The 22,210-nt window shown below is 41.5% G+C and overlaps 1 protein-coding gene across 1 annotated transcript in view; it reads left to right on the top strand.

Annotated features, from left to right (window-relative positions):
• Positions 1-22,210, top strand: part of LOC144600016 (ubiquitin carboxyl-terminal hydrolase 53-like) — a 75,238-nt gene that overhangs the window by 15,593 nt on the left and 37,435 nt on the right. Inside the window, exons 2-6 of the mRNA XM_078411340.1 lie at positions 3,110-3,202; positions 6,948-7,082; positions 12,931-13,044; positions 16,579-16,661; positions 16,746-16,851. Of these exons, the coding sequence (XP_078267466.1) occupies positions 3,110-3,202; positions 6,948-7,082; positions 12,931-13,044; positions 16,579-16,661; positions 16,746-16,851 (531 nt within the window). The remainder of the gene's footprint in view (positions 1-3,109; positions 3,203-6,947; positions 7,083-12,930; positions 13,045-16,578; positions 16,662-16,745; positions 16,852-22,210) is intronic.

Raw genomic sequence — 22,210 nt, 5'->3', positions numbered from 1 at the left:
GAAACTCTTGAAGCGGAAGTGGCGGCGCCTAACGGCTGCGGCTCGCTAGCAGTCTGTTCGTCTTTTTCCTTTTTTTTTGTTGTGCGTCGGTGTTGGGATGGTTTTTGTATTTTTTTTTGGTTGTGTATGTGTGGGGGGTGGTGGTGTGGGTGGGGGGGGGGGGTGGGGGAAACTTTTCTCTTCCTCACGGGTGCTGCGGGGCCTAACATCGCCCGGTGCGGCTCGGCCGCTGGACTTTACATCGCCCGGTGCGGCTTGGCCGCTGGACTTAACAGTGCCCGGTGCGGCTTGGCCGCTGGACTTAACAGTGCCCGGTGCGGCTCGGCCGCGGGACTTTTCATCGCCCGGTGCGGCTCGGCCGCGGGACTTTACATCGCTGGTGCGGCTTGGCCGCTGGACTTAACAGTGCCCGGTGCAGCTCGGCCGCGGGACTTAACATCGTCCGGTGCGGCTCGGCCGCGGGACTTTACATCGTCCGGTGCAGCTCGGCCGCGGGACTTTTCATCGCTGGTGCGGCTCGGCCGCGGGACTTAACATCGCCCGGTGCGGCTCGGCCACGGGACTTAGCTGCGCAAGGCTTGGTCGCTGGGCCTTTCATCGCCCGGCTCGGCCGCGAGACGTTTCAGCGCCCGGTGCGATTCGGCCGCGGGGACTTCCATCCCCTTGCGGGGACTGTGCGGGTCGGTCGGGGACGAGCTGTCTGTCCGTGGGCGTGGGGAAGAGAGTGGACGTTTTGTTGCCTCCATCACAGTGAGGGGGTGTTTGGAGTCACTGTGATGGACGTTTGTGTTGGGGTTATGTGTCTTGTGTTCTTTTTTTCTATGACTGCTATGTAGTTTCGTTCGGTACTTCGGTACCGAATGACAAATAAAGCTCTGTTATAATCTGCCCAAACAGCTCAGAAAACAGCACCTTATCTTCCAGCCCTCTGGAGTTAAATATTGAATTCAACAAATTTAGTAACCGTCCTTTTTTCCTCTCACCGGAAGTGTGATTGCTTCTTTGTTTTGTTTCGGCTTTTAACTGACAGTTTTTAAACTCACTCAACAACTTTTGTCTGTATCCTATCACAAACATTCCCTGTTTTACTGCTATCCCTCCCCCTCTGTCTCTTAAAAATAAGTTTGTTTTCTCAATTTTCTAAATCTGATGAATGGTTCTTGACCCAAGGCAGAGATTTATTTTTCCCTTCTCTCTCACTCTCACCACTGTTACTTGACCGGCTGAATACTTCAATATATTGTTTGTGGTTTTTTTGGGATTGACAAAAAAGTGCTTTGTTACTTTTTTTAAACAGAATCAAGCCAAATCTATTTTCAGATTGTCGTATTCAACATATTATGTCATTTAGCTGTGGATTTTTCTTAAACAATTTTTTGGTTATGACTTGACATTTGGTAATGTCCATTAACTCAGTAGTTAACTTTGGTATCTGGCAGTTAAGCCATTTCTGTTGACGTGAGAACTTGTGACATATCCATTTAAATTACTTCTTCCTACTGGCCTCACCTCCTCCAGGCAATGCTATTTTCTTCTTGCTTGAAAACAATTGTTCTTGAAGGAATATAATTTCAAGGATCCTATGAGCCTTTTTTACAAATAAATATCCTTTTGATAAGAACAGTGACTGGATAGCATGGTTTGCCTATAAGAGAACCAAAATTTATAATTTATCACAAGAATTTAGATTTGCAATTATTTTCAATAATCTTTTGGTATGCCCTCAAAGCTAAACTGAGACCAACCAAGCAGCTATTGCTGTTCTGCTTAGTAGAATTTAACACGCACAGAATAAGGATTGAATCTGTTAGAGAAAAAAAACACTTTTTCAATAGCTACATTTTCAAATTACAAATTGTAATTTTTTTTGTCTTGAATCTTCAACACATTTATTTGAAGAGTCTGTCCGACGCGTTTAAACATTTTGGCTTTATAGTCTTAGAATTCCCATGCTGTCTTTTATAAAGGAAAAAGTTGTGGTAATTGCTGTTGGGAAAGCATAAAGCTGATATTTATAGGCATGACTTTGCGTAAGCCGCAGTTTTGGGGCAGAATTGATTTATTGCTAACTCCTTTGTGAACATTGTATCATGTGGCATGGAAATGGGTCCTTTAAATCCATGCCAACTATACAGTATGTATGTATACTAATCCCATTTACCAGCACGTGATTTGTAGACTATTCTAATGATTCAAGCACTCGTCCAGATGCTTTTTAAAAGTTGTGAGAACATGCATCCCCCACCTCTGGCAGTGTGTTCCATATTGCAATCACTCTTTGGATGAGCAAAAATTGCCTCTGAACCCCTGCCATACTTTGGGCTTAGACAACTCTGCGATGGGGATGGGATGGACTAGGTAACTATTCATCACATAATCATGTACATTCCACAGATCCCCCCCACCCAAGGGCCTGGTCTGATCTATGTTAGACTCCAGCTTCACCAATGTGATTGACCTGAAATAACAAATAAATAACTCTGCAAAGGCATTTGTGGTTGGACAATGAATGCACACTTGCCAGCAATGCCCAAAATGTTTCATCTCGGACAACATCCTGGTGAATTGTCTTTGTAGTATCTTCAGCGCAATTATGTATTTTATGTCGTGTGGTGACCGGAAACACACACAATATTTACAACTCTAGCCTGTCCAATGTTTTTGAAGTTGTACCAAAACCTACTTGCTCTTTTATGTTCATTTTTGCAGCAATTGAAAGTAAGCACCCCATAAGTTACCTTCACCTCCCTGACCTGAATACTAGGTCAGGGATCTTTGGATTTATACACCAAGGACTTTGTTCCTCATTACCCCTTGGGCCACTATTCATAATACATGTCCTACCCCTATTAGACTGCTCAAATGGCTTCAACTGGCACTCATTGGGATTACATTTGATCTGCCATTGCCCTGCCCAGTTTTCCAGCTAACATACAAGAAGATGTGGGGAATAGAAAATGTGTTGTAAGAATATTTGAGCTATCATGTATTTTGGTGTTAATGAGAATGCAATCCTTAAACATTGCAGGAGTACAGATGCAAAAAAGCTTTTTTGAAAATATTTTTTTCTCTTGCTCGTGCTTACAACTGAAGTCTCTCCCTCCCACAGATTCTATGGCACTTGGATATATTCAGACGAAGTTTGAGACAAATGCCTGGACACGTGTGTTTTGGAAATGCGTGCATATTTTGCGCTCTAAAGGTACTGTCAGCATATTGAATTGCTTATTGTTCTTGGCTGGTTTGATGTGGTCGATGCTGGGAGTCATACTTTCAAGTTGAGGTGTTCAACATTTTGTATTGAGAGGAGGAGAAATTCTTTTTGAGGAATGGGACTCATGCTTTCCGTCTTAGACTCCTGTGGACACTCCACTATTAAATTGTTTTGGGGTTTGGTGGTTAAATTATTAGGGTGGTCTTCCAGTGAAAAGGCTTGAAATTCCCCCTCTCCACACATTCTCATCCCCATAGATATAAAATTCCATAATTCATGGGATTATCCATATATCCACGGGATATAAAATTCGATAAATAATTTGAGATTAAAGAAAAATTAATGTAATGATGACCCAGTGGTAACTGAGTTGTATGTCACCACTGTCCTTTGTGGAGGAACTCTACATTCTAACCTAGTCTGATCTATGTAGGATTCCAGATTCACTAATGTGATTGACCCTGAAATAACCAAATAACGCACTCAGTTTAAGGGCAATAATGGTTGGACAAAGAATGGACTTGCCAGCAATGCCCAAATCTTTAAGGTATAATTTAGAAAAAAAATTGTATCCAACCTTCAATACGTTTTTGTACGCAATGGAATTTTGGGTGGGGAGTAGTGGAGAACTTATAATCTGATTAAATGAGGCTGATTCAACACCTTATGCCCACTCGTGCCAACATTCCAAAATTATCACAATTAAAATTAACAATTTTTAATCATGTTTTATCTGCAGCTAATTTTGGCTTACCTTGACTATATGTGTATACTTCAACAAATGATTTGGAAGTAGGAGTCGGCTACAGGGTCCCTCAAGCCTGCTTCATCATTCAATAAGATTACCGCTAAATCTAATTACAATCTTAACTCTGCATTCTTTCTACACTCGAGAACTCTCGAGACATCTTTGAGGAAGAGTGTTTCAAAGATAAGCAACCCTCTCAGAGAAGAAAAGGAAAAGTAGTTTTATGGATTATTTTTTCAAATTAATTATGTTAATCCTCTCAAGACCTTGAGGAATTTTGTATGTTTCAATCAAATCACTTGTCACTGTTCTAAACTTGAGTGAATAGTGAGTTAAACCTGTCCAGTGTCTTGTAAGACAATCTTCCCATTCCAGTATCAATTTAATGGCCCTTCTATGAGGGCCACTAACGTTCTCAAATAAGACACGATACATGCACAATATTGTTGTAGTTGAAGCATAAATTCCCTATATTTAAATTGAATCACCTGGCAATAAACAGCAATATTCTGTCAATGTTTCTAATTGCTTTCCTTACCTTTATGGTAACTTTTGACGAATCCTGTATTGTGATACTACGATCTCTCTAATATTTACCTATCTATTTTTATGTCATCAATAAACTTAGTAACCATGCATAACTTCAGAGCCTTAAACCAAAACCCTATGGCATGCTACATCTATGTAGTGGGAGAGAGGAGGATGATGGCAAAGCTATCATCACTGCTGGACAACGACTCCCACCCCATGCAGGACACTCACTGCACTGAGCAGCTCCTTCAGTGACTGACTTGTTCACCCCAAGTGTGTGAAGGAGAGATATCGAAGGTCTTTCCTTCCTGCTGCTGTCAGACTGCACAACCAGCACTGCTCCCAATAGACCAGTAAATAAAGATAATTATCTTTCTTTATTTTAATTATAATGAATGCTTATCTATTTTTGCTATCCACTGTGCTGCTGTAACCCTGCAAATTTCCTTGTTGTGGGATGAATAAAGGATTATTATTATATTGCCCACCAAGAAATATCTATTTGTGCCTACTCCTTTTAGCTGGCTAATTTCATGCCCACACTAGACATTTTCTAAAAAATTACTTTTATTACTCATTAATAAATAATACTAGAAATTTTATGGTAAGACTTTTGAGAGAAAAGATGAACTTTGTCACATTCTTAATTTTTACGTCTTGATTCTTATGGTCTACTTATCTGTGTGTCTACTTGAACACTTCACAATACTTGTTGTTCCTTTTAGCTCAGATTTCCCTCCTCCAGCTGCTTCTGTTTTTGACTGGACCATAACCCGTAGCATTTAACATAATTTTCACATTTCCACTGCGAAAGCCACTCTTAAGAGAACAAATTTCCTGTACAGAGTACAAAACATTCTGTTAAGTATAATGAAAAGAATACAAGTTCTTTGTTCATAGCTGTGCTGACATTTTTCTTCTGTGTGGTTTGAGTTCAAGGAAATCAACCTGCTCGGAAAAGAAATCACTCCAATATGGTTACAGGACTACTTTTGTTAATTATATTGTGATAAATATTATCTTGACTGTTCCTTGTTCCTTTCATGGTTGAAGTATACAGACAAAAATATTCTCTGTTTTTTGTATCAATCAACACAATGCATAGTTTTTTCATTTAAAAATATTCTAGAACTTAATGGTCCTGAAACTCTTTAAAATAAAATAAAAATAAAAATAAATCTCATCTGTTGAGATATACTGGCACCTTATTGTAGTTGTTCTATTTTGAAAATAATTGTTTTCTGGAAGGTTACCAGCTTCTGATTTTGTTGTTGTTGTAATTTTCCATTAATTTCCCCTAATTTCACTAATTGATTGGCAGGTAGCTGGTTCTTTGCAGGAGAGTGGAGGTGGCTTCTGATTACAAGTATAACTATTAAGTGCGATTTTTTTTTTTTTTAAACCCGTGTGAAGATTGGGGCAGGATGAATCCGCATGATATGTCGAAGTTGGTTTCTGCACCTAAAACTTGAAAGAAGCTGCAATTGATATATCTAATCATTGAGTCTGAAGTTAATGCATTTATTTCTCCGCACGCTGTGGCAAACAATGTAGACTAGGCAACTGTTTTGCTGTACAAGTGATCCCTATACCTAAATCCAAGGGCGGCACGGTAGCGCAGCGGTAGAGTTGCTGCTTTACAGCGAATGCAGCGCCGGAGACTCAGGTTCGATCCTGACTACGGGTGCTGCACTGTAAGGAGTTTGTACGTTCTCCCCGTGACCTGCGTGGGTTTTCTCCGAGATCTTCGGTTTCCTCCCACACTCCAAAGACGTACAGGTATGTAGGTTAATTGGCTGGGTAAATGTAAAAAAAAATTGTCCCTGGTGGGTGTAGGATAGTGTTAATGTACGGGGATCACTGGGCGGCACGGACTTGGAGGGCCGAAAAGGCCTGTTTCCGGCTGTATATATATGATATGATATGATGATGATCCCAGCAGTCCTTCCAGGTGAGACATGTACCTTCTCTAACCTCATCTACTGCATCTGGTGTTCCTGATGTGACCTCCTGTATCTTGGCAAGACCAGGTGTAAACTCGGCAACCACTTCCAGAACACGCGCTTAGTCTGCCAAGGCCCACCCCCCCCCCCCCCCCCAAATGCACACGCACACACAACTCTCTTCCCTGTGCCTCACCTGGATGATCACCTGTTTCTCCCCGCCCGACAGTTTGGAACGTCTCACACCCTCTGCCTTTTCACCTCTGGCCTTTATCCAACCATCTGCCTAACCCCCCCCCAACCTGTAACCTCCTACTACCTGCCAGGCTTTATCCAGCCCCTCCTCTCTTCCTGCTTTCTTCCCCTCTCCCTTCCCCAGCCACATTGAGTCTGAAGAAGAGCTCCATCCTGAAATGTCACCTATCCATGTTCTCCGGAGATGCTCCCTGTCCCGCTACTACACACTTTGCGCCTTTTTGTGGCAAATAATTTGTTTGTTTACTTTTTACAGGATATATTTGCAGAATTTAGAAACAGCAGGGAGAAAGCTCTTCCCTCTGACAATTTACGCAGTGCTTTAGCGGAGAGCTTTAAAGATGAGCATCGTTTTCAGCTGGGTCTAATGGATGATGCCGCAGAATGCTTTGTAAGTATCCTGGTGATATTTGATGTGTTTTGCTCGGCAGCCTTAAAAACGTCCACAGAGGTCATTTAACTAGACAGCCTGTGCTGACCTTCGGAAAAAGATTTCATGGCAGATGCTGAAACCTCACTTGTCCTTAATGCTGTAGGTATTTCGTCCCTGAGCATCGGTGCAATTTTCTTACTCTTCATTGACTTTTCAGTTCAATGTTTTAAATTATCTTAGGTTGTGAGTTAGTGGAAACAAAATCTCATCCCTTTTAATTTCCTTTTTAATGTTCTTTAAAGGAATTTACCCAGTTTATATATGAACTACCTGCAGTGTTCTCCATTGGTGCTTTACATGACAATTATAAATTATCAATCAACCACAGGCTAGAGGTCTGTGGCCAGTGGTAAGACCTCTGTTGTTTGTGATATACATAAATGATTTGTGATACCTGGACGTAAATGTAGATTGGTTGGTTAGTAAGTTTGCAGATGGCACCAAAATTGGTGGAGTTGCAGATGGTGAAGAAGACTGTCAAGGTATACATAGCAGGATTCAGAAATGATAGATGAAGTTTATCCAAGCAAGTTTGAGGTGCTGCACTTTGGAAGTTCAAATGTAAGGGGAAGTATATAGTTAATGACAAGATACTTGACCGTATTAGTATAATGCAAAATCGTAGGGTCCAAGCCCATAGCCCCCTGAAAGTGGTAGCACAGTGTGTTGAGATCTATTTAAAAGGAGTCACTTGGAGGCTGAAGCTGATTGACATAAGTATGTATTCATCAAGAGCAACAGATTCTTACAAACTCGTTGAGTGTATAACATTTTGATACTCTTAAGATCAAAGATAACAACAGGTGATTTAATGCAATTTCAATGGCTACAATGAAATTGATTACTTCATATTTTATGTTTGACAAAATGTTCCATTGAATTGGTCAACCCCAGGAGTGTGGAGGTTGGGGATGGGCAGGGGTGCAACCTGATAGAGTATAGAAAATTATGAGGTATAGTTGGGGTAGGCAGTCGGAATCTTTTTCAACCTTTTTCCTAGGGTGGAAATGTCAAATCGAGAGCATTATTTTAAGATCAGAAGTGGAAAGTTTAAAGGAGATGTTTAGTTTAGAGATACAGCATGGAAAGGGGGCCTTTCGCCCGCTGAATCCAGGCCAAACATCGATCACCTATTCACATTAATTCTGTTATCCCACTTTCTCATCCACTCCCTACACACTAAGGGCAATTTACTGAGGCCAATTAACCTATAAACCTGCACACACTTCGTTGTATGTGAGGAGAAACTGGGGCAAGTTTTTTATTTAAACCGAGACAGTGGTGGTGGAGGCAGATGCTAAAGTGGTGCTTAACCTTTTCGATAGGCACATGTGTATGCTGTGAATGGAAGGATATGGATTACTTGAAGGCCAAGAAAATTAGTTTGGCGCAAACATTTTGGGTTAAAGGGCTTATTCCTGTGCTGAACTATTCTTTCTGTAATATTTCCAGCCTGGGACTGTATCTTAGACTTGGAGAGGACAAAGAAAACAACTACATTTTATTAACAGAGAAGGCAGGGAAGGTATAGATAGAATGAGGGATTATGACCAAATCGATCCCATTAACAAATGGCAAAACAAGAGGCAAAACAAATTCCTCGTATGTTGCAAAACATACTTGGCTAATAAAGTATGATAGCCAGTCAAAAAGAACACCTCAGACAATCAGGGGATGAAAGACACCCCCCACATGACCACCCTTTGCTACCTCAGCGTTTGAAATCATGCAGAAGTTTCCTCTCTTCTGTCCATCCCCTGGACTGCAGTGCATCGTCCAGAAGGCTCAAACTCTGGGAAGAGAGACTAGAGAAATCTCCGGAAAACACTCACATGGCAATCGATCCCTCTGAGAAACTCCCACCAGGTTCCGATCAACTATAGATAACTTGGCGGAGTCTCAACAGACCGCAGTGGTATGGGGAGGAGCAAATCGAACATGCTGAAGTGGGGTATACTGAAGATGCGGCAGACTGTGAGTGCGGACGGGGCCTCTAGACTATGGAACATCTTCTGAGCTGTGACATGGGGAGGAGCAAATCGAACATGCTGAAGTGGGGTATACTGAAGATGCGGCAGACTGAGTGCGGACGGGGCCTCCAGACTATGGAACATCTTCTGAGCAGTGACATGCTGCATGACACGTGCAATGTAAAGGATCTTGCAGAGGCCAATGACGTGGCACTAAAATTTGCTCGCTATTGGCAAACAGCTGTGATGACACGAATATATAAATAAAGTATGATTATGATTAAGTTTTATTATCATATTGATACAGCACAGAAGCAGGCCCTATGCCCAGTGAGTTTATGCTCACCATCAAGCACCCATTTTCACATTAAACCCGACCTTAACCATTTTATTCTTGTAACATTCCCATGAACTCTTCCAATCATAAGATTTGACCACATCTTACACAGTTTAGTGGCCAATTACCGTACCAATCCTACATTTGTTTAGGATGTGCAAGGAATCCAGGGCATCTGGTGGGTCCACACCGTTACAGAGAAAATGTGCAAATTCCACACAGATTTCACTGGTTGTTATGTAGTACCTGCATTGCTGGAGCTCTGAGGCGGCAGCTCTACTAGCTGTGCTACAATAGTAATTATTTAGTAATAATTTCTTTGACCTCCTTATTCGCCAATATTTTTTCTATATCTTTATTTGTTTAATTTCTCTGCCATTTCTTCATTCTCCAATATCATTTCTCCTTTCTTGGTCTGCTAGGAACCTTATTAACTTTAGTCATTTTTGTCATTCCAGCATTTCTGTACAAGATTTTGCAATCTTTTTCTGCATTCTTTTCCTTTCTTCCTCATTGCCCTTAATTTTCCTATTAAAGTCTAAAACTTTCCAATTTTCTGACTTTTTTGGAGTAATGCCAATAGCTTTTACTTTTGATCAAACACATCCATAAAATTTATAGTTATAGTCATGATTGGACCATTTTCTTCTGTTTTTTTTTTTTGTTGGCCTCTCTAAAGAACATTAGTAAAATGTGTTATTTCTTACACTCGTGCATTTTTCAATTTCATAACCTTCATGGTTTGCTTTATTCAGATTGAACTGTTACACCGAATGTTTGTATAAAATTCTATCACATAATGATCAGTGTTCCCTAAACGCTCCTTGATTATCAATTCATCAATTAACGTCATTTCATAAATTTAAAATAATCTCTCCTCAACATACTGATCTAGAAATATTACACACTCCATGAATTCGTTTTTTACACTGTTTGCTTTCCCTATCTGTGCAAGTTAAATTCTCCCATGATGTATCAGAATATCAGAATAGCCTTTATTGTCATCCAAAAAAACAAGTCTTTTGGACGAAATTCAGTTACACACAGTCCAACAATAAGCAATTTCACACACAATCACAAATCAACACAAAACAAAAAAAAGAAACACCCATCACAGTGAGTCTCCTCCAGTCACCTCCTCACTGTGATGGAAGGCCAGAATGTCTTTTCCCCTGCTGCCTTCTCCCACGTTCAGGCTGTTGAAGTCGCCACGTTCCAGGCCTGTCACTGCACGTCAGGGCTCCCGATATTGAAGCCCCCGCCGGGCAGAGAAAAATCCCGCGGCCTATTTCAGGCCGTGCCGGACGGTGAAAGGTCCGCAATGGGACGACCCAAGCCCCTCGATTCGGGGCGGGCAAAGACACTGCAGCTGCCGGAGCTCCCGATGTCGGCCCCCACCCAGGGCAGGGCCTGCGAGCTTCCGATATCCACGAGGTCCGCGGCCATAGAAGCCTTCGGAGCCTCCGAAGGCGAGTCGCAGCCACTCCCGCAGCGCCACCACAGCCTCCGAAGGCAGCCAGCTCCACAGATGGTAAATCCGGTCCGTGGGCTCTGCGAACCAGAGCCCAGGTGTCCCAGGTGGAGGCCGCCAGCTCCAGGTGTTTGGCTGATGGTAGGCTGCAGCGGGAACAGAGACACCGCCCAGAAAAAAGGTCGTGTCTCCGTTCGGAAGAGACAATTTTACAGTTCCCCCCCTCCCACACATAGTACTCAACCACAAAAAACATTACATCACATCTAAACACTACAAGTAAGACAGAAAAACAACAAAAAACACAAAAGACAAACGAACTGCAGGTAGGCCGCAACTGCTGAGCAGCGCCGCCATTTTCAATTACACTTGCTATATGCATCTCTAATTTCCTTATTTATATTATGCTTTGTATTACCATGACCTTTTTGGTTTTTCTGTACAACTTCCACAAGTTTTCTCTGCCATTTGTAGTGTTCTAGTTCCACCAGACTGATCCTCCTATTTCCGCCAACCATCAGGTTCTTAAACCACCAACACAACCCTAACCCAACCATAGAGGAAGATTTTCATTGTGCCTGTACTTCACAGTACTTACGCATAGAACAATAACCTTGATTTGATTTTTTTGGCTAAGAATCTTCTTTACTGCCCCTCAACCAGCAAGCCACTGGGACAATTAGAGATGGGCCATACAATCATTCCTGCAAATGAAGGGCCCTAAATACCTTTTTTGCCACATTGTGATATTGTTTGCTTTTGTATTGTTTGTTTTTGCATTATTTGCAAAAGATGACTGTGGTTACAAAACTGCCTCTTCCACAAATGTAATGATTCCCTTTTTTGCTAGTTCAGTTAAGTCCCCTGCGATACTGTTCCTGCAAGGAGTTTTTGTACTCTCTGGTATTTAAAATTGAAAACTGACCAAGTTCTTCTGCCTTGGCTAATTCCTCCAATGTGACCTCCACAATCTTTGATTTTCCACCACATTCTCACCTCATAAAGTACTAGGTTGGCATCTGTCCATCTGTAAGAGTGTGGCTTTGACATTGTTCTGCTTTGAGAGTGGAATGTTTCATTTGTGGTTACATTTTCTGCTCTGGCTGACTAGGCCTATCCTTGACAAGCTGGTAGGTACTACAACAGTCCCAGCTTTAAATGTACCACTTTAAAGCATTCAGAACTAACCGTCCTAAATTGGATCTTGCATTGATCCTGTGTAAGATTGGAAAACTTTTTGATTTTGGAATTTTAAACTTTTTATTTGCTTCTGCTTTCATGATATTCAGGTTTTAGATTTTTCAAAGTAATCCAATGGAAATAAGCCGAAACATACATATTCTCCATAATGTTATTTACTAAATAGTGTTGACACTTATTGTTTGATACAAAAGAATGAGAGCAAGAAATTGAAGAATTCCAAGGCAGAGTCTTCTTGAAATACATGTATTGAGAAGAAATGCTGTACAAAAGTCAATAAAGAGATAAAACTGATCTTCATTTTACCATAATTAAAATACATCGATCAATATAACTCTTTGTGAAAGACTTTGAGAGATGTTAAAAGGCTTTGTATAAATACCAATATGCAGTTATCTTGCTCTGTTCCTAATGATGTTTTTTTAATGCTTCAATACATGTATGAGTAGTGTGTTTCATGGATTTCAAAATATCTTATGAGGCACATTACCTTATATAAAGAACTAGTTTCTAATTAAAACAAAAATTCAAATTTGGAAAGTTCAATTTTTCGCAAGATGTTTATTCAAATAGACTTTTTATACAAAATGTGGAGATTTGAATGTTGATCTGCTTCTTTCATTATTTTACTAATTTTAATTGCTGCCCAAAGTTACTTGCTGATCTTGCTGAAAGTTTTAACTTTTCATCTTTAAGTACTTGGAGAAGAATATTTTTTTTTGGCTTTGATTGATCAAGACATTAAAAAATTGCCCTTACTAAATCAGTCATGGACCTCTGTTAATTCTGGTGGGAGCATCTAAAAAATGTACTTTATTTTCTTTCTAGGAGAATATTTTGGAAAGAATTCACTTGCACATAGTCTCAGACACTGAAATGGATACATGTACTGCTAAGTGTTGCATTACTCACCAGAAGTTTGCCATGACCCTTTATGAACAGGTGAGTAATAAAACTTAAGCAATGTAAAATAATATTTAACTTTATGTAGGATCCTGTAGTCTTTGAGGAAATAACAGACCTTTAATTCCCATTGGACAATGAATATTGAATTCCATCAGATACTTAATTAGAGAAACATAGATATTTATATAAACGACAAAGCTTTTCCTTTTTTCTGTGGTACTGAAATAGACTTTTTAAAGGATATTTCTTATTCTTTGGTGCATATTATGTTTGCCACTGTTGTGGCAGTGAACAACATTTCAAAACTCATCAGTTTTGAACATGTTTAAATATCCTGAGATGTAAAAGGTATTTCAAATACAATGATTTGGTGTTTCAACGTGACCTGAGTTGTTAGATTATTATGTGAAGCAATTTGATACAGTGTCATGAAGCATTTCTGTAATCTATTGGAATAATGTATTCATATTCAGGATGTTAATTTCAAAACAAGTCGGTTTCAAAAGAAAATCAAAAATGCATTTAAATAAGAAGCCAGAATATGTACTAGTGGTATGCCGCTGACCTACAGAATATGTACTAGTGGTATGCTGCTGACCTACAGAATATGTGCTAGTGATATGCTGCTGACCTACATAGAAAGTCTTTAACAGATCCGCTATTGTCTACTTGCAGTTTCAAGCTGAGCCAAAAAAAAGTCCACCCATAAAGTACTTGTAAAAACCTGAGAGAACTGGATAAACCATGCTTTTGTGTTTGGCCAATTGTCAGAACTATTAAAGGCTATGAATGCTTTTGTGCTCCTGATAGTTTCTTAAATTTTTTTGGAACATTTTTTAATTTGAAAAGAACAAAATTTATAAAATCATAAAAATCATTAAAGTACTTTTAACCAAATAAACCTTAAACACAGTTAAGTCTGAAGGTGTAAAATTTCCTTAATCTTGTACTCTCCATTCAAACGGTGAGACTTAATTAGGGTATATGGTAGACAGATTTTGTTTGCATGCAGCTGCGAAAAGGCAATAAGCTCTTGCCACATGACCATTGTCCTTGCCGAGTTCATTAGCCAATTGTGCTGGGACAATAGTTGCTGCAAAACAGCCAGCAAGTTTGCAACTTCTGAGTTTATGAAGACTGCCAGTTCCCTGCGTTGGGTGCAGAACATTGCTCTCCATGTGAGGCTGTGGTTGGACAGGTGTATTAGAAGAGGCATTTGGGAAAATAAATGAAAAAAGAGAGGTGACAAAATGGAGCTAGACACAAAATGCTGGAGTAACTCAGCAGGTCAGGGAGCATCTCTGGAGAGAAGGAATTGGTGACGTTTTGGGTCAAGACCCTTCAGACTGATGTCGGGAGGGGGTGGGACAAAGATAGAATGTAGTCGGAGACAGTAAAACAAGTGGGAGAACTGGGAAGGGGAGGGGATGGAGAGAGAAAAAGCAAGGACTATCTGAAGTTAGAGAAGTCAATGTTCTTATCGCTGGGGTGTAAACTACCCAAGCGAAATATGAGGTGCTGTTGATCCAATTTGCGTTGGGCCTCACTCTAACAATGGAGGAGGCCCAGGACAGAAAGGTCAGATTGGGAATGGGAGGGGGAGTTGAAATGCTGAGCCATCAGGAGATCAGGTAGGTTAAGACAGACTGAACGGAGGTGTTCAGCGAAACGATCGCTGAGCCTGCGCTTGGTCTCGCTGATGTAGAGATGTTAACACCTGGAGCGGCGGATACAGTAGATGAGGTTGGAGGAGGTGCAAGAGAACCTCTGTCTCACCTGGAAAGACTGTTTGTGCCCTTGGATGGAGTCGAAGGGGGAGGTAAATGGATGGGTGTTGTATCTCCTGCGGTGATAGGGGATTGTACCTGGGGAGGGGTTGGTTTGGGTGGGAAGGGACGAGTTGACCAGGGATTTTCGGACGGAACGGTTTGGAAAGATGTGGCCAGTAGTGGGATCCCATTGGAGATGGTGAAAATGTTTGAGGATTATATGCTGACAAACTGAAGCATCTGATTTGTTTGAAAGAGCAAAAGTTGAGTTTCTTTGCATGTAGGTTTAATTTTTTAATTTTAAATTTAATACCAGATTCAGTGTTTTAAAATTGGTGTGCACAAATATTTTGCATCTGAAATAGATATTTTTAATAAACTAGGGTTTCATTTCAAATTTTATTTCTAAACAACAGCATTTGTTTGGAAGGTATGCCTTGCTAGAATTACTGCCACAAAGCTTAAATGATAATTCCTATCATAGCACCATCCAAAAAGTGGGTGTTCCAACAAAATATTAAATGATTTTTCAAAGGACCAAGTATTTTGCAGTGGAATCTTATGTTGCAAAGCTGCGTTGAATTGTACATTTCACTTAAATCGTTAATATTCTTCCATTTTATGCATTGCTGTGCAAAAACAAAGTCTTCCGAGTAAAAAGAGTGTTTACTTGTTTTTTGAATAAGGAACAGTGCATAAGCTCTTCTCTCCGCGCGCAGGCACACACACGCACACACGCACACACACACCCTCACCCCACCCCCATTCTGGTTTATCGAATTCATAAATCACCACCCAAATATTTAGATGTAGATTAAAATGTAGCACAGAGGCAGTTCCAACTCAACTCTTCCATGCCATCCAGGTTTTGGAACTGAACTATTTGCCTGTGTCTGACCCACATCCCTCTAAATCTTTTCTATTGGTACACTTGTCAGCAATTTTTTTCTTAGCTGCCCACAATGTATGAGGATACGGGAATTTAACCACCTTAATATTCTTTAGGACTGCTAGTGCTTCTGCTCTGTTATTCAGATATGAATGTTCCTCAGTTCCCCCATTTCCTTTGCTTCCATGGCTACCTTCTCACTAAATTCCCACTTTTCTAGTAACCCATCTCTTTATCCACCCCACCATAATTTGGAGGTGGAGGGATCATCTTTGCTGGTCCCGCTGCTCACGTTTGGCCCATATCTGTCAAAACCTTTCCTATGTATTTTAAATCTTGTTACAGTACGTGCCTCAACTACCTCCTCTTCTCCCACCCGCCCCCACCACCACCTCTATCTCGCCTGTAACACGTGTACCCTGGGGCATTAAGCTGATAACAGAGATTGTTAGGCTGCCTTTCCTAATGTGAAAATGTCAAATAGTGTGTGGAGCTTTAAGGTAAGAGGGGAAAATTTAAAGTGGATGTTGCAGGCAGGTTTGTTTTACACAGGGTGGTAGGTGCCTGGAATTTGTTGCTAGGGGAGGTGCTAAAAGCAAATACGATAGCAAATGTTAAGACTTATGTACACAGTGACCTGGGAATAGAGGAATATTGACCATGTGCAAGCAATTTGGAATTAGTTCGATTGGCATCATCGTCACCATTGATATGCCATTCCTGTGCTGTACTGTCCCATGTTCTCAATATTCGAACCACTCATTGTAATTTAAAAACTTATTTGTAATATCATTGTAGAGGATTATTGTTTTGGTAAGCAACTTCCCCTCTTCATCTCTACCCCCTTCGCAGTAATTAAAAAAAATTGTCATGTTCATAACTATTTGCAATAAGCAGTCTTTTTTATTTTAGAGTGTGTGCCACAGCTGTGGAGCTACATCGGATCCTTTACCATTCACGGAGCTGGTACATTATGTGTCAATAACAGCACTCTGGTGAGTAACATTTCCTAAATATTAGGAAAGAATTCCATATGTGAAATAAAACTGGAAGAACTGATAACTGTAATTTGAATTTAGTAACCAGGTAGACAGAATGATGGAGAGACATGAACGTCCTCGGCCAGAATTGTTTGCAGAGCTACTTCAAGCAGCAAGTACCATTGGCGACTATAGGAACTGTCCGGTAAGAACAATGTGGACAATTACCATTTGCTCCTCCACTTTGAACTATTGAGCAGCTGAATTTCATGATTTGTTACAAAAAAAATATGCACACCCTTTTGTAGCATTATCTGCACGATCCATGTGAAAATGCCATACTTCCTGTGGTTACATTTGTCCTAGGTCAAAATCTTGTTTCAAAATTTATTTCCAGTAGAAATAATGTTCATGCAACACTGGGATGTTGATTTGATACGCACTCCAATGCTACATGTTGCAACTACATTGCCATTTTTACCCTGCCAACTTTTAACACAGAACCGAGGCCTGTTTTATTCTGACTAATTAAAACCACATCATGAAAATACTTGAGTGTTGTCATATGTCCCAAATAGAACAATGAAATTCTTACTTGCTGCAGCAGCACAACAGGTGTATAAACACAGTACTTAAAATATAATATAATAAAGATAATATAATGAACAACCAAAAAAATAAGTTCAGTAAATAAAAAAATAGTATAGAACAAAAACAAAACAAAGCCCAAAGTCCCTTGTGCACCCATAGGAGTTCAGTGGTTTGTTGGAGTTTGTAGTGTTCAATAGCCTGATGGTTGTTGGGAAGAAATGAGAGCATGACCAGCATGATTTGGGTCCTTGATGATATTGGCTGAATTATTGAGACAGCGCCTCTTATAGATCTCTAAGATGGTGAGGAGGTCAGTGCCGCAGTGTTCACCACTTTTTGTAACCTCCTTCGTTCCTGGGCATTCGAGTTGCTGAACCAGGCCATGATGCAACCAGTCAATATGTTCTCTATCTTAATTGTTCCCAATGTGTTATCACCTGTAATAGTTCAAGAGAGAGTATTTGTCGACATACCAAATCTCCTTAATCTTCTCGGTGTTAATTGGCTTTCTTTATCATTGCATCAATGTGATGGGTCCAGGACAGGTCTTCATAGATGTACACCCCAAGTTACTGTGTCTCTCCACTACAGACTTATTAATGAAAACAGGTTTATGGATGCTCGTCCTTTCTCTTCTCAAATTGACTCATTCTACCTATATTTGTAATCAAGATATTGTTACTTTTGAGTTAATGTATTCTTACTACTGCCTATGGGAAAATATAAAAACATAGAAAATAGGTGCAGGAGTAGGGCATTCAATATGATCATGGCTGATCATCCAAAATCAGTACTCTGTTCCGGCTTTTTCCCCATATCCCTTGATTCCCTTGGCTATAAGAGCTAAATCTAACCCTCTTGAAAACATTAAGAGTATAAAAGAGAGATTGCAATTGGGCAATGATTTAATTTTAATTTTTTTTAATTTTAAAAGGTAATGTCCAGACTAAAGTTTTAGCTTGAATCTATCTATCCATATATATATATGTGTGTGCATGTATGTATATCTCTCTGAGATTTTGAAATTTGGTTGTGGACCTGCAGCCAAAACGGCAAACCATAGCGCCACAATTTTAGCGCCATCTTAATCACCACTCTCCTGGCGACTGTTTATAACAAGATTTATTTAAATTGGTCGTATATTTTTTAAGTTAGAGAAATTTTATAGTTTAAAAATTTCATATTACTAAGACTCATCTTGTTTGCTTGGCCATTTGGCATTTATTTGTGCCGTTTGTCTGTGCCCGCTCATCCGGAAATACAGCTAAACGGTACACGATAGCGCAACAATTTTAGGCCCACCTACTCACCATTGTCCTGGGGTCTGCAGTGGCGTTTTGTTCAAATTGGTCTTATATTTTTTAAGTTATTGACATTTTAAAGTTTACAAAATCACTTTTCCATATTCCCTGGTCATCAGCCCCGTTCGATATCACAATGGGACCTGCCCGAGTGACTGGAGTGGCGGCCAATGAGGGGGGGAGGAACTGCGGAGCCATCCAGGTGCCGCTGCTGCTGAGCTGTCAAGCTGAAACTTTAATAAATGCGGCCCACCCCCCCCGCCTTGAATCTGGAATTATCTGCTACAGGTGGCAGTGGAGGCCTGGATGTATTCAAGAGAGAGTTATATATAGCTTTTAGGGCTAAGGGATATGTGGAGAAAGCAGGCACGGGGTACTGATTTTGGATGATCAGCCATGATCATATTGAATGGTGGTGCTGGCTCGAAGGGCCAAATGGCCTACTCCAGCACCTATTTTCTATGTTTCTATCTAAGGTTCGTGTTTCACATCCATACAGCAAGCTGGAGAATGCTACAGGTTTGTAGACTTTCAGCCTAGTTGTCAGCTTGATGTTGTGGTTTAACACTCGTGCTCAGAGTCGACCAAGTGCTTGACTGGCCTCGCTGATTCTGGTCAATTTTTCCTTGTCCAGCGAGCCGTCAGAAGATATCATGCTGCCCAAGTACTTGAAAGTGTCAACTGCTTTCAATTGTTGTCAATGTGTATAATTGGTAGTGGTGCTGAAGATCATGGGGCTGGCGGTGGAGGACTTCTGTCTTGCTGAGACTGATATTAAGATCAAACAGCTATGCTACTTCTGCAAAATCTGGACACAATAAATAGGAGGTCAGATTCCTTGTGTGCCATGAGGGTGCAACCATCCACAAAGAACGCATCGGTGATGAGGCATTCAAGAGTTTTGTTCTTGCCGTTCAGTCGACATAGATCAAAGAGAGACCCGTCAAGTCAGTACTTGAAGACCCTGCGAGCGAGATCTTGGAGGGCATAACTCAGAACGCAGCTGAAAAGGAGGTGGAACTACTGGGGCGAGAATACTGCCATGTTTGACTCCATTGGAGATGTTGAAGGATACAGAGAGGTTGCCATTTACCAGTACTTATCCCATCAAGCAATCATGGAAAAAGCGGATGAGATAAGTGAGTTTTTGAGGGCAACCAAGCGTGGCAAGTATGTTCCTCAGATCTTTGTCAGGTCGATGAAGACAGCGTAGAGGTCCATCTTCTGCTCTGCAATTTTCCAGGTCTTGTCTTACCTTGAAGGCCATGTCAACAGTGCTGCGATCAGGTCTGAAGCCACATTATGTCTCTGGCAGCCTTTCTTCTGATCACTCTGGCCAGTATCTTCCCAGCAATGGACACTAGGAAGATGCCTCGGTAGTTGCCACAAGCCGCTTTGTTGCCTGTTTTTTTGAACAAGGAGACAATAGCAGCATTCCAAAATTTGCTAGGCATAATTTCAGTCTCCCATATGCATGTCAGGATGTCATGGAAGGCATTCAGAGCCTCTGGGTCTGCTGCTTTGTAGAGCTCCGCGAGGATTCCATCCATACCCGATGCTTTCCCAGAACTCGTCTGGTCGATGGTATTTTTGACCGCCCAGGATTAAGGGGAGGTCAAGGTTATCCAGTGATGGCTTCAGAGGAATCTGGTCTACAGCGGCTGAATCGTGGAGGATCTGTTAAGTAGGATGGCAAAGTGTTCTCTCCACCTTTCAATTAAGCTGCTCTTGTCCTTGAGCAGGGTTGTGCTGTTTGATGCGAGAAATGGGGTTGAACTGGAATGGGAGGGTCCATACACTGCTTTTAGAGAACTAAAGAACAATTTAGAATTGTTTGTCTCCGCATAATGTTGGACCTCGTCTGCTTTGCATGCCCACCAGTTGTCCTGCATTATGCACAGTTCTTTCTGTGCTTTGCTCTGTAGATGCTAAAAGCAATTTTTCTTTGACACATCAGTTTGCCATTCAATGAATGCCCTGCGCTTCTCTTCTAAGAGTTTGATGATTTCCTCGTTGTTTTCATCAAACTAGAGCTCTTTATTTGAGTCTGAGCACAGCTTTTGCTGATTCTGTAACTAGCACTATAAACTAGTTCCACTTGTCATTTGAGTCTCCAGTCAGTGGTCTAAGCAGTCAAGGTCCTCATAGAACTTTTCCTTGTCTTCGTTGCTGCTGGTCAGAGTAGGAGCGTGTGCACTGATGAGTTAGGTGGCATGAGGAGTTGAAGGGGATATGAAGCTTCATCAAGTGCTTGTTGACTCCTGTAGGAAGGTCAGGTAACTGACAGAGGAGGGCTGTTCTAATTGCCAGTCTCACTCCGTGTATCCTGTCATTCTCTGCTTTGCCCTTCCAGAAAAACGTATAACTGCCCTCTGCTTCCCTGATCCTTCATTAGGGAAACATATTTCGCTGAGAGCAGCAACCTCAATCCTATACCGCGCTAGTTCCCGGGTTAGCAGGGCAGTTCTCCGGCGAAGTCTTGCCGTGTCGTCTCGATCCATCAGTATGCAGACATTCCATGCGTCCAAAATGAGTTGTATCTTTTATTATGGACCGCATTTGTTAACTGTCAACTGCCTCTCGCTGACCAGTTTTTTCCGTAGGGAGGCAATGTTCCGGGCACCTTTTCTAGTCCCTTCTCTTACTAGAGTGAGCAGTGCGGGTACTAAAGAGGGCTGCTCAGTCGCCTGGGATGCTGCGGAACCTCTACGCTTTCCCTGGTCCAAAGAAGAGCGACCACTGGTCTGCAGGTTGCCTACGTGTAGGTTCAGAACTGCGACTTCCAGTAGCAACCTCTACCTGTCTTTTTGCTCCTTCCCTGTTGCCGTAAGACTTTTTAAGAAGACAGAGTGAAGAGAAGAGAATGATAAACACACAAAAACGTGCGTGGAAGAGATTAAGGTGGAGAAGATGTTGCACATGAGCAACCCCACCCTATCGGCCGCAAGATCTGGATTCAAGTGGCACGGTTAGACGTTACGTCTGGAAACTCCTTTGGCTGCAGTGGATGGCTATATCTTCTTTCGTGCTTTGACATGCCCTTTGCACTCCACAGTGCACTGCTGAGCCGCCTTCCTGGCCGTTGAACCCTCCAGTGGATTTCTTCGGCCCAATCTGACTGAACAGACTTTGCATGCTGGGCTGAGCATGTTGCTCAACTCACCAAGGGTTTGAGATCCATCAGCCAACCGCATCTGGTTTAGCCCACCAGTTGAAACGGTTTTCCATGGTGTGGCTGCTGTTACATGCTAACAGCTTGGAGCCACAGATGAGAGCTAGGTGTCAGGTTGGGACCAAAGGTGGACAAATTATCCTCCGAGGAGCACGGCATGTCCCTCTCCAGAGGTACTACCCCTCCCTGAGCACTCCTATACACCCTATTACTTAATAAACTCAATGGTTTCCTAGTTATCACCAAACCTGCAAAAAGTTGGAGGAGAATGTACTCATTCTCCTTGTCTCCGGGCTTTCAGGCAAGATGGACAATGAGGTCCAACTCCTTAGTATGGGGAAACGAGGTACTGCAGATGCTGGTTTATGAAAAAAGGCAAAGTGCTGGAGTAACTCAGCTGGTCAGGCAGCATCTCTGGCGACATGGATAGGTAATGTTTTTGGTTGGGTCCTTTCAGTCTGATTGTGTAGGGGGAGCTGGAATGAGGAGAAATTGGAAGA

Source organism: Rhinoraja longicauda, chromosome 1, assembly GCF_053455715.1.
Source record: "Rhinoraja longicauda isolate Sanriku21f chromosome 1, sRhiLon1.1, whole genome shotgun sequence".
Lineage (NCBI taxonomy): Eukaryota > Metazoa > Chordata > Chondrichthyes > Rajiformes > Arhynchobatidae > Rhinoraja > Rhinoraja longicauda.
Note: the sequence above shows the minus strand (reverse complement) of the source record. Positions and strands in the feature narration are given on the sequence as shown.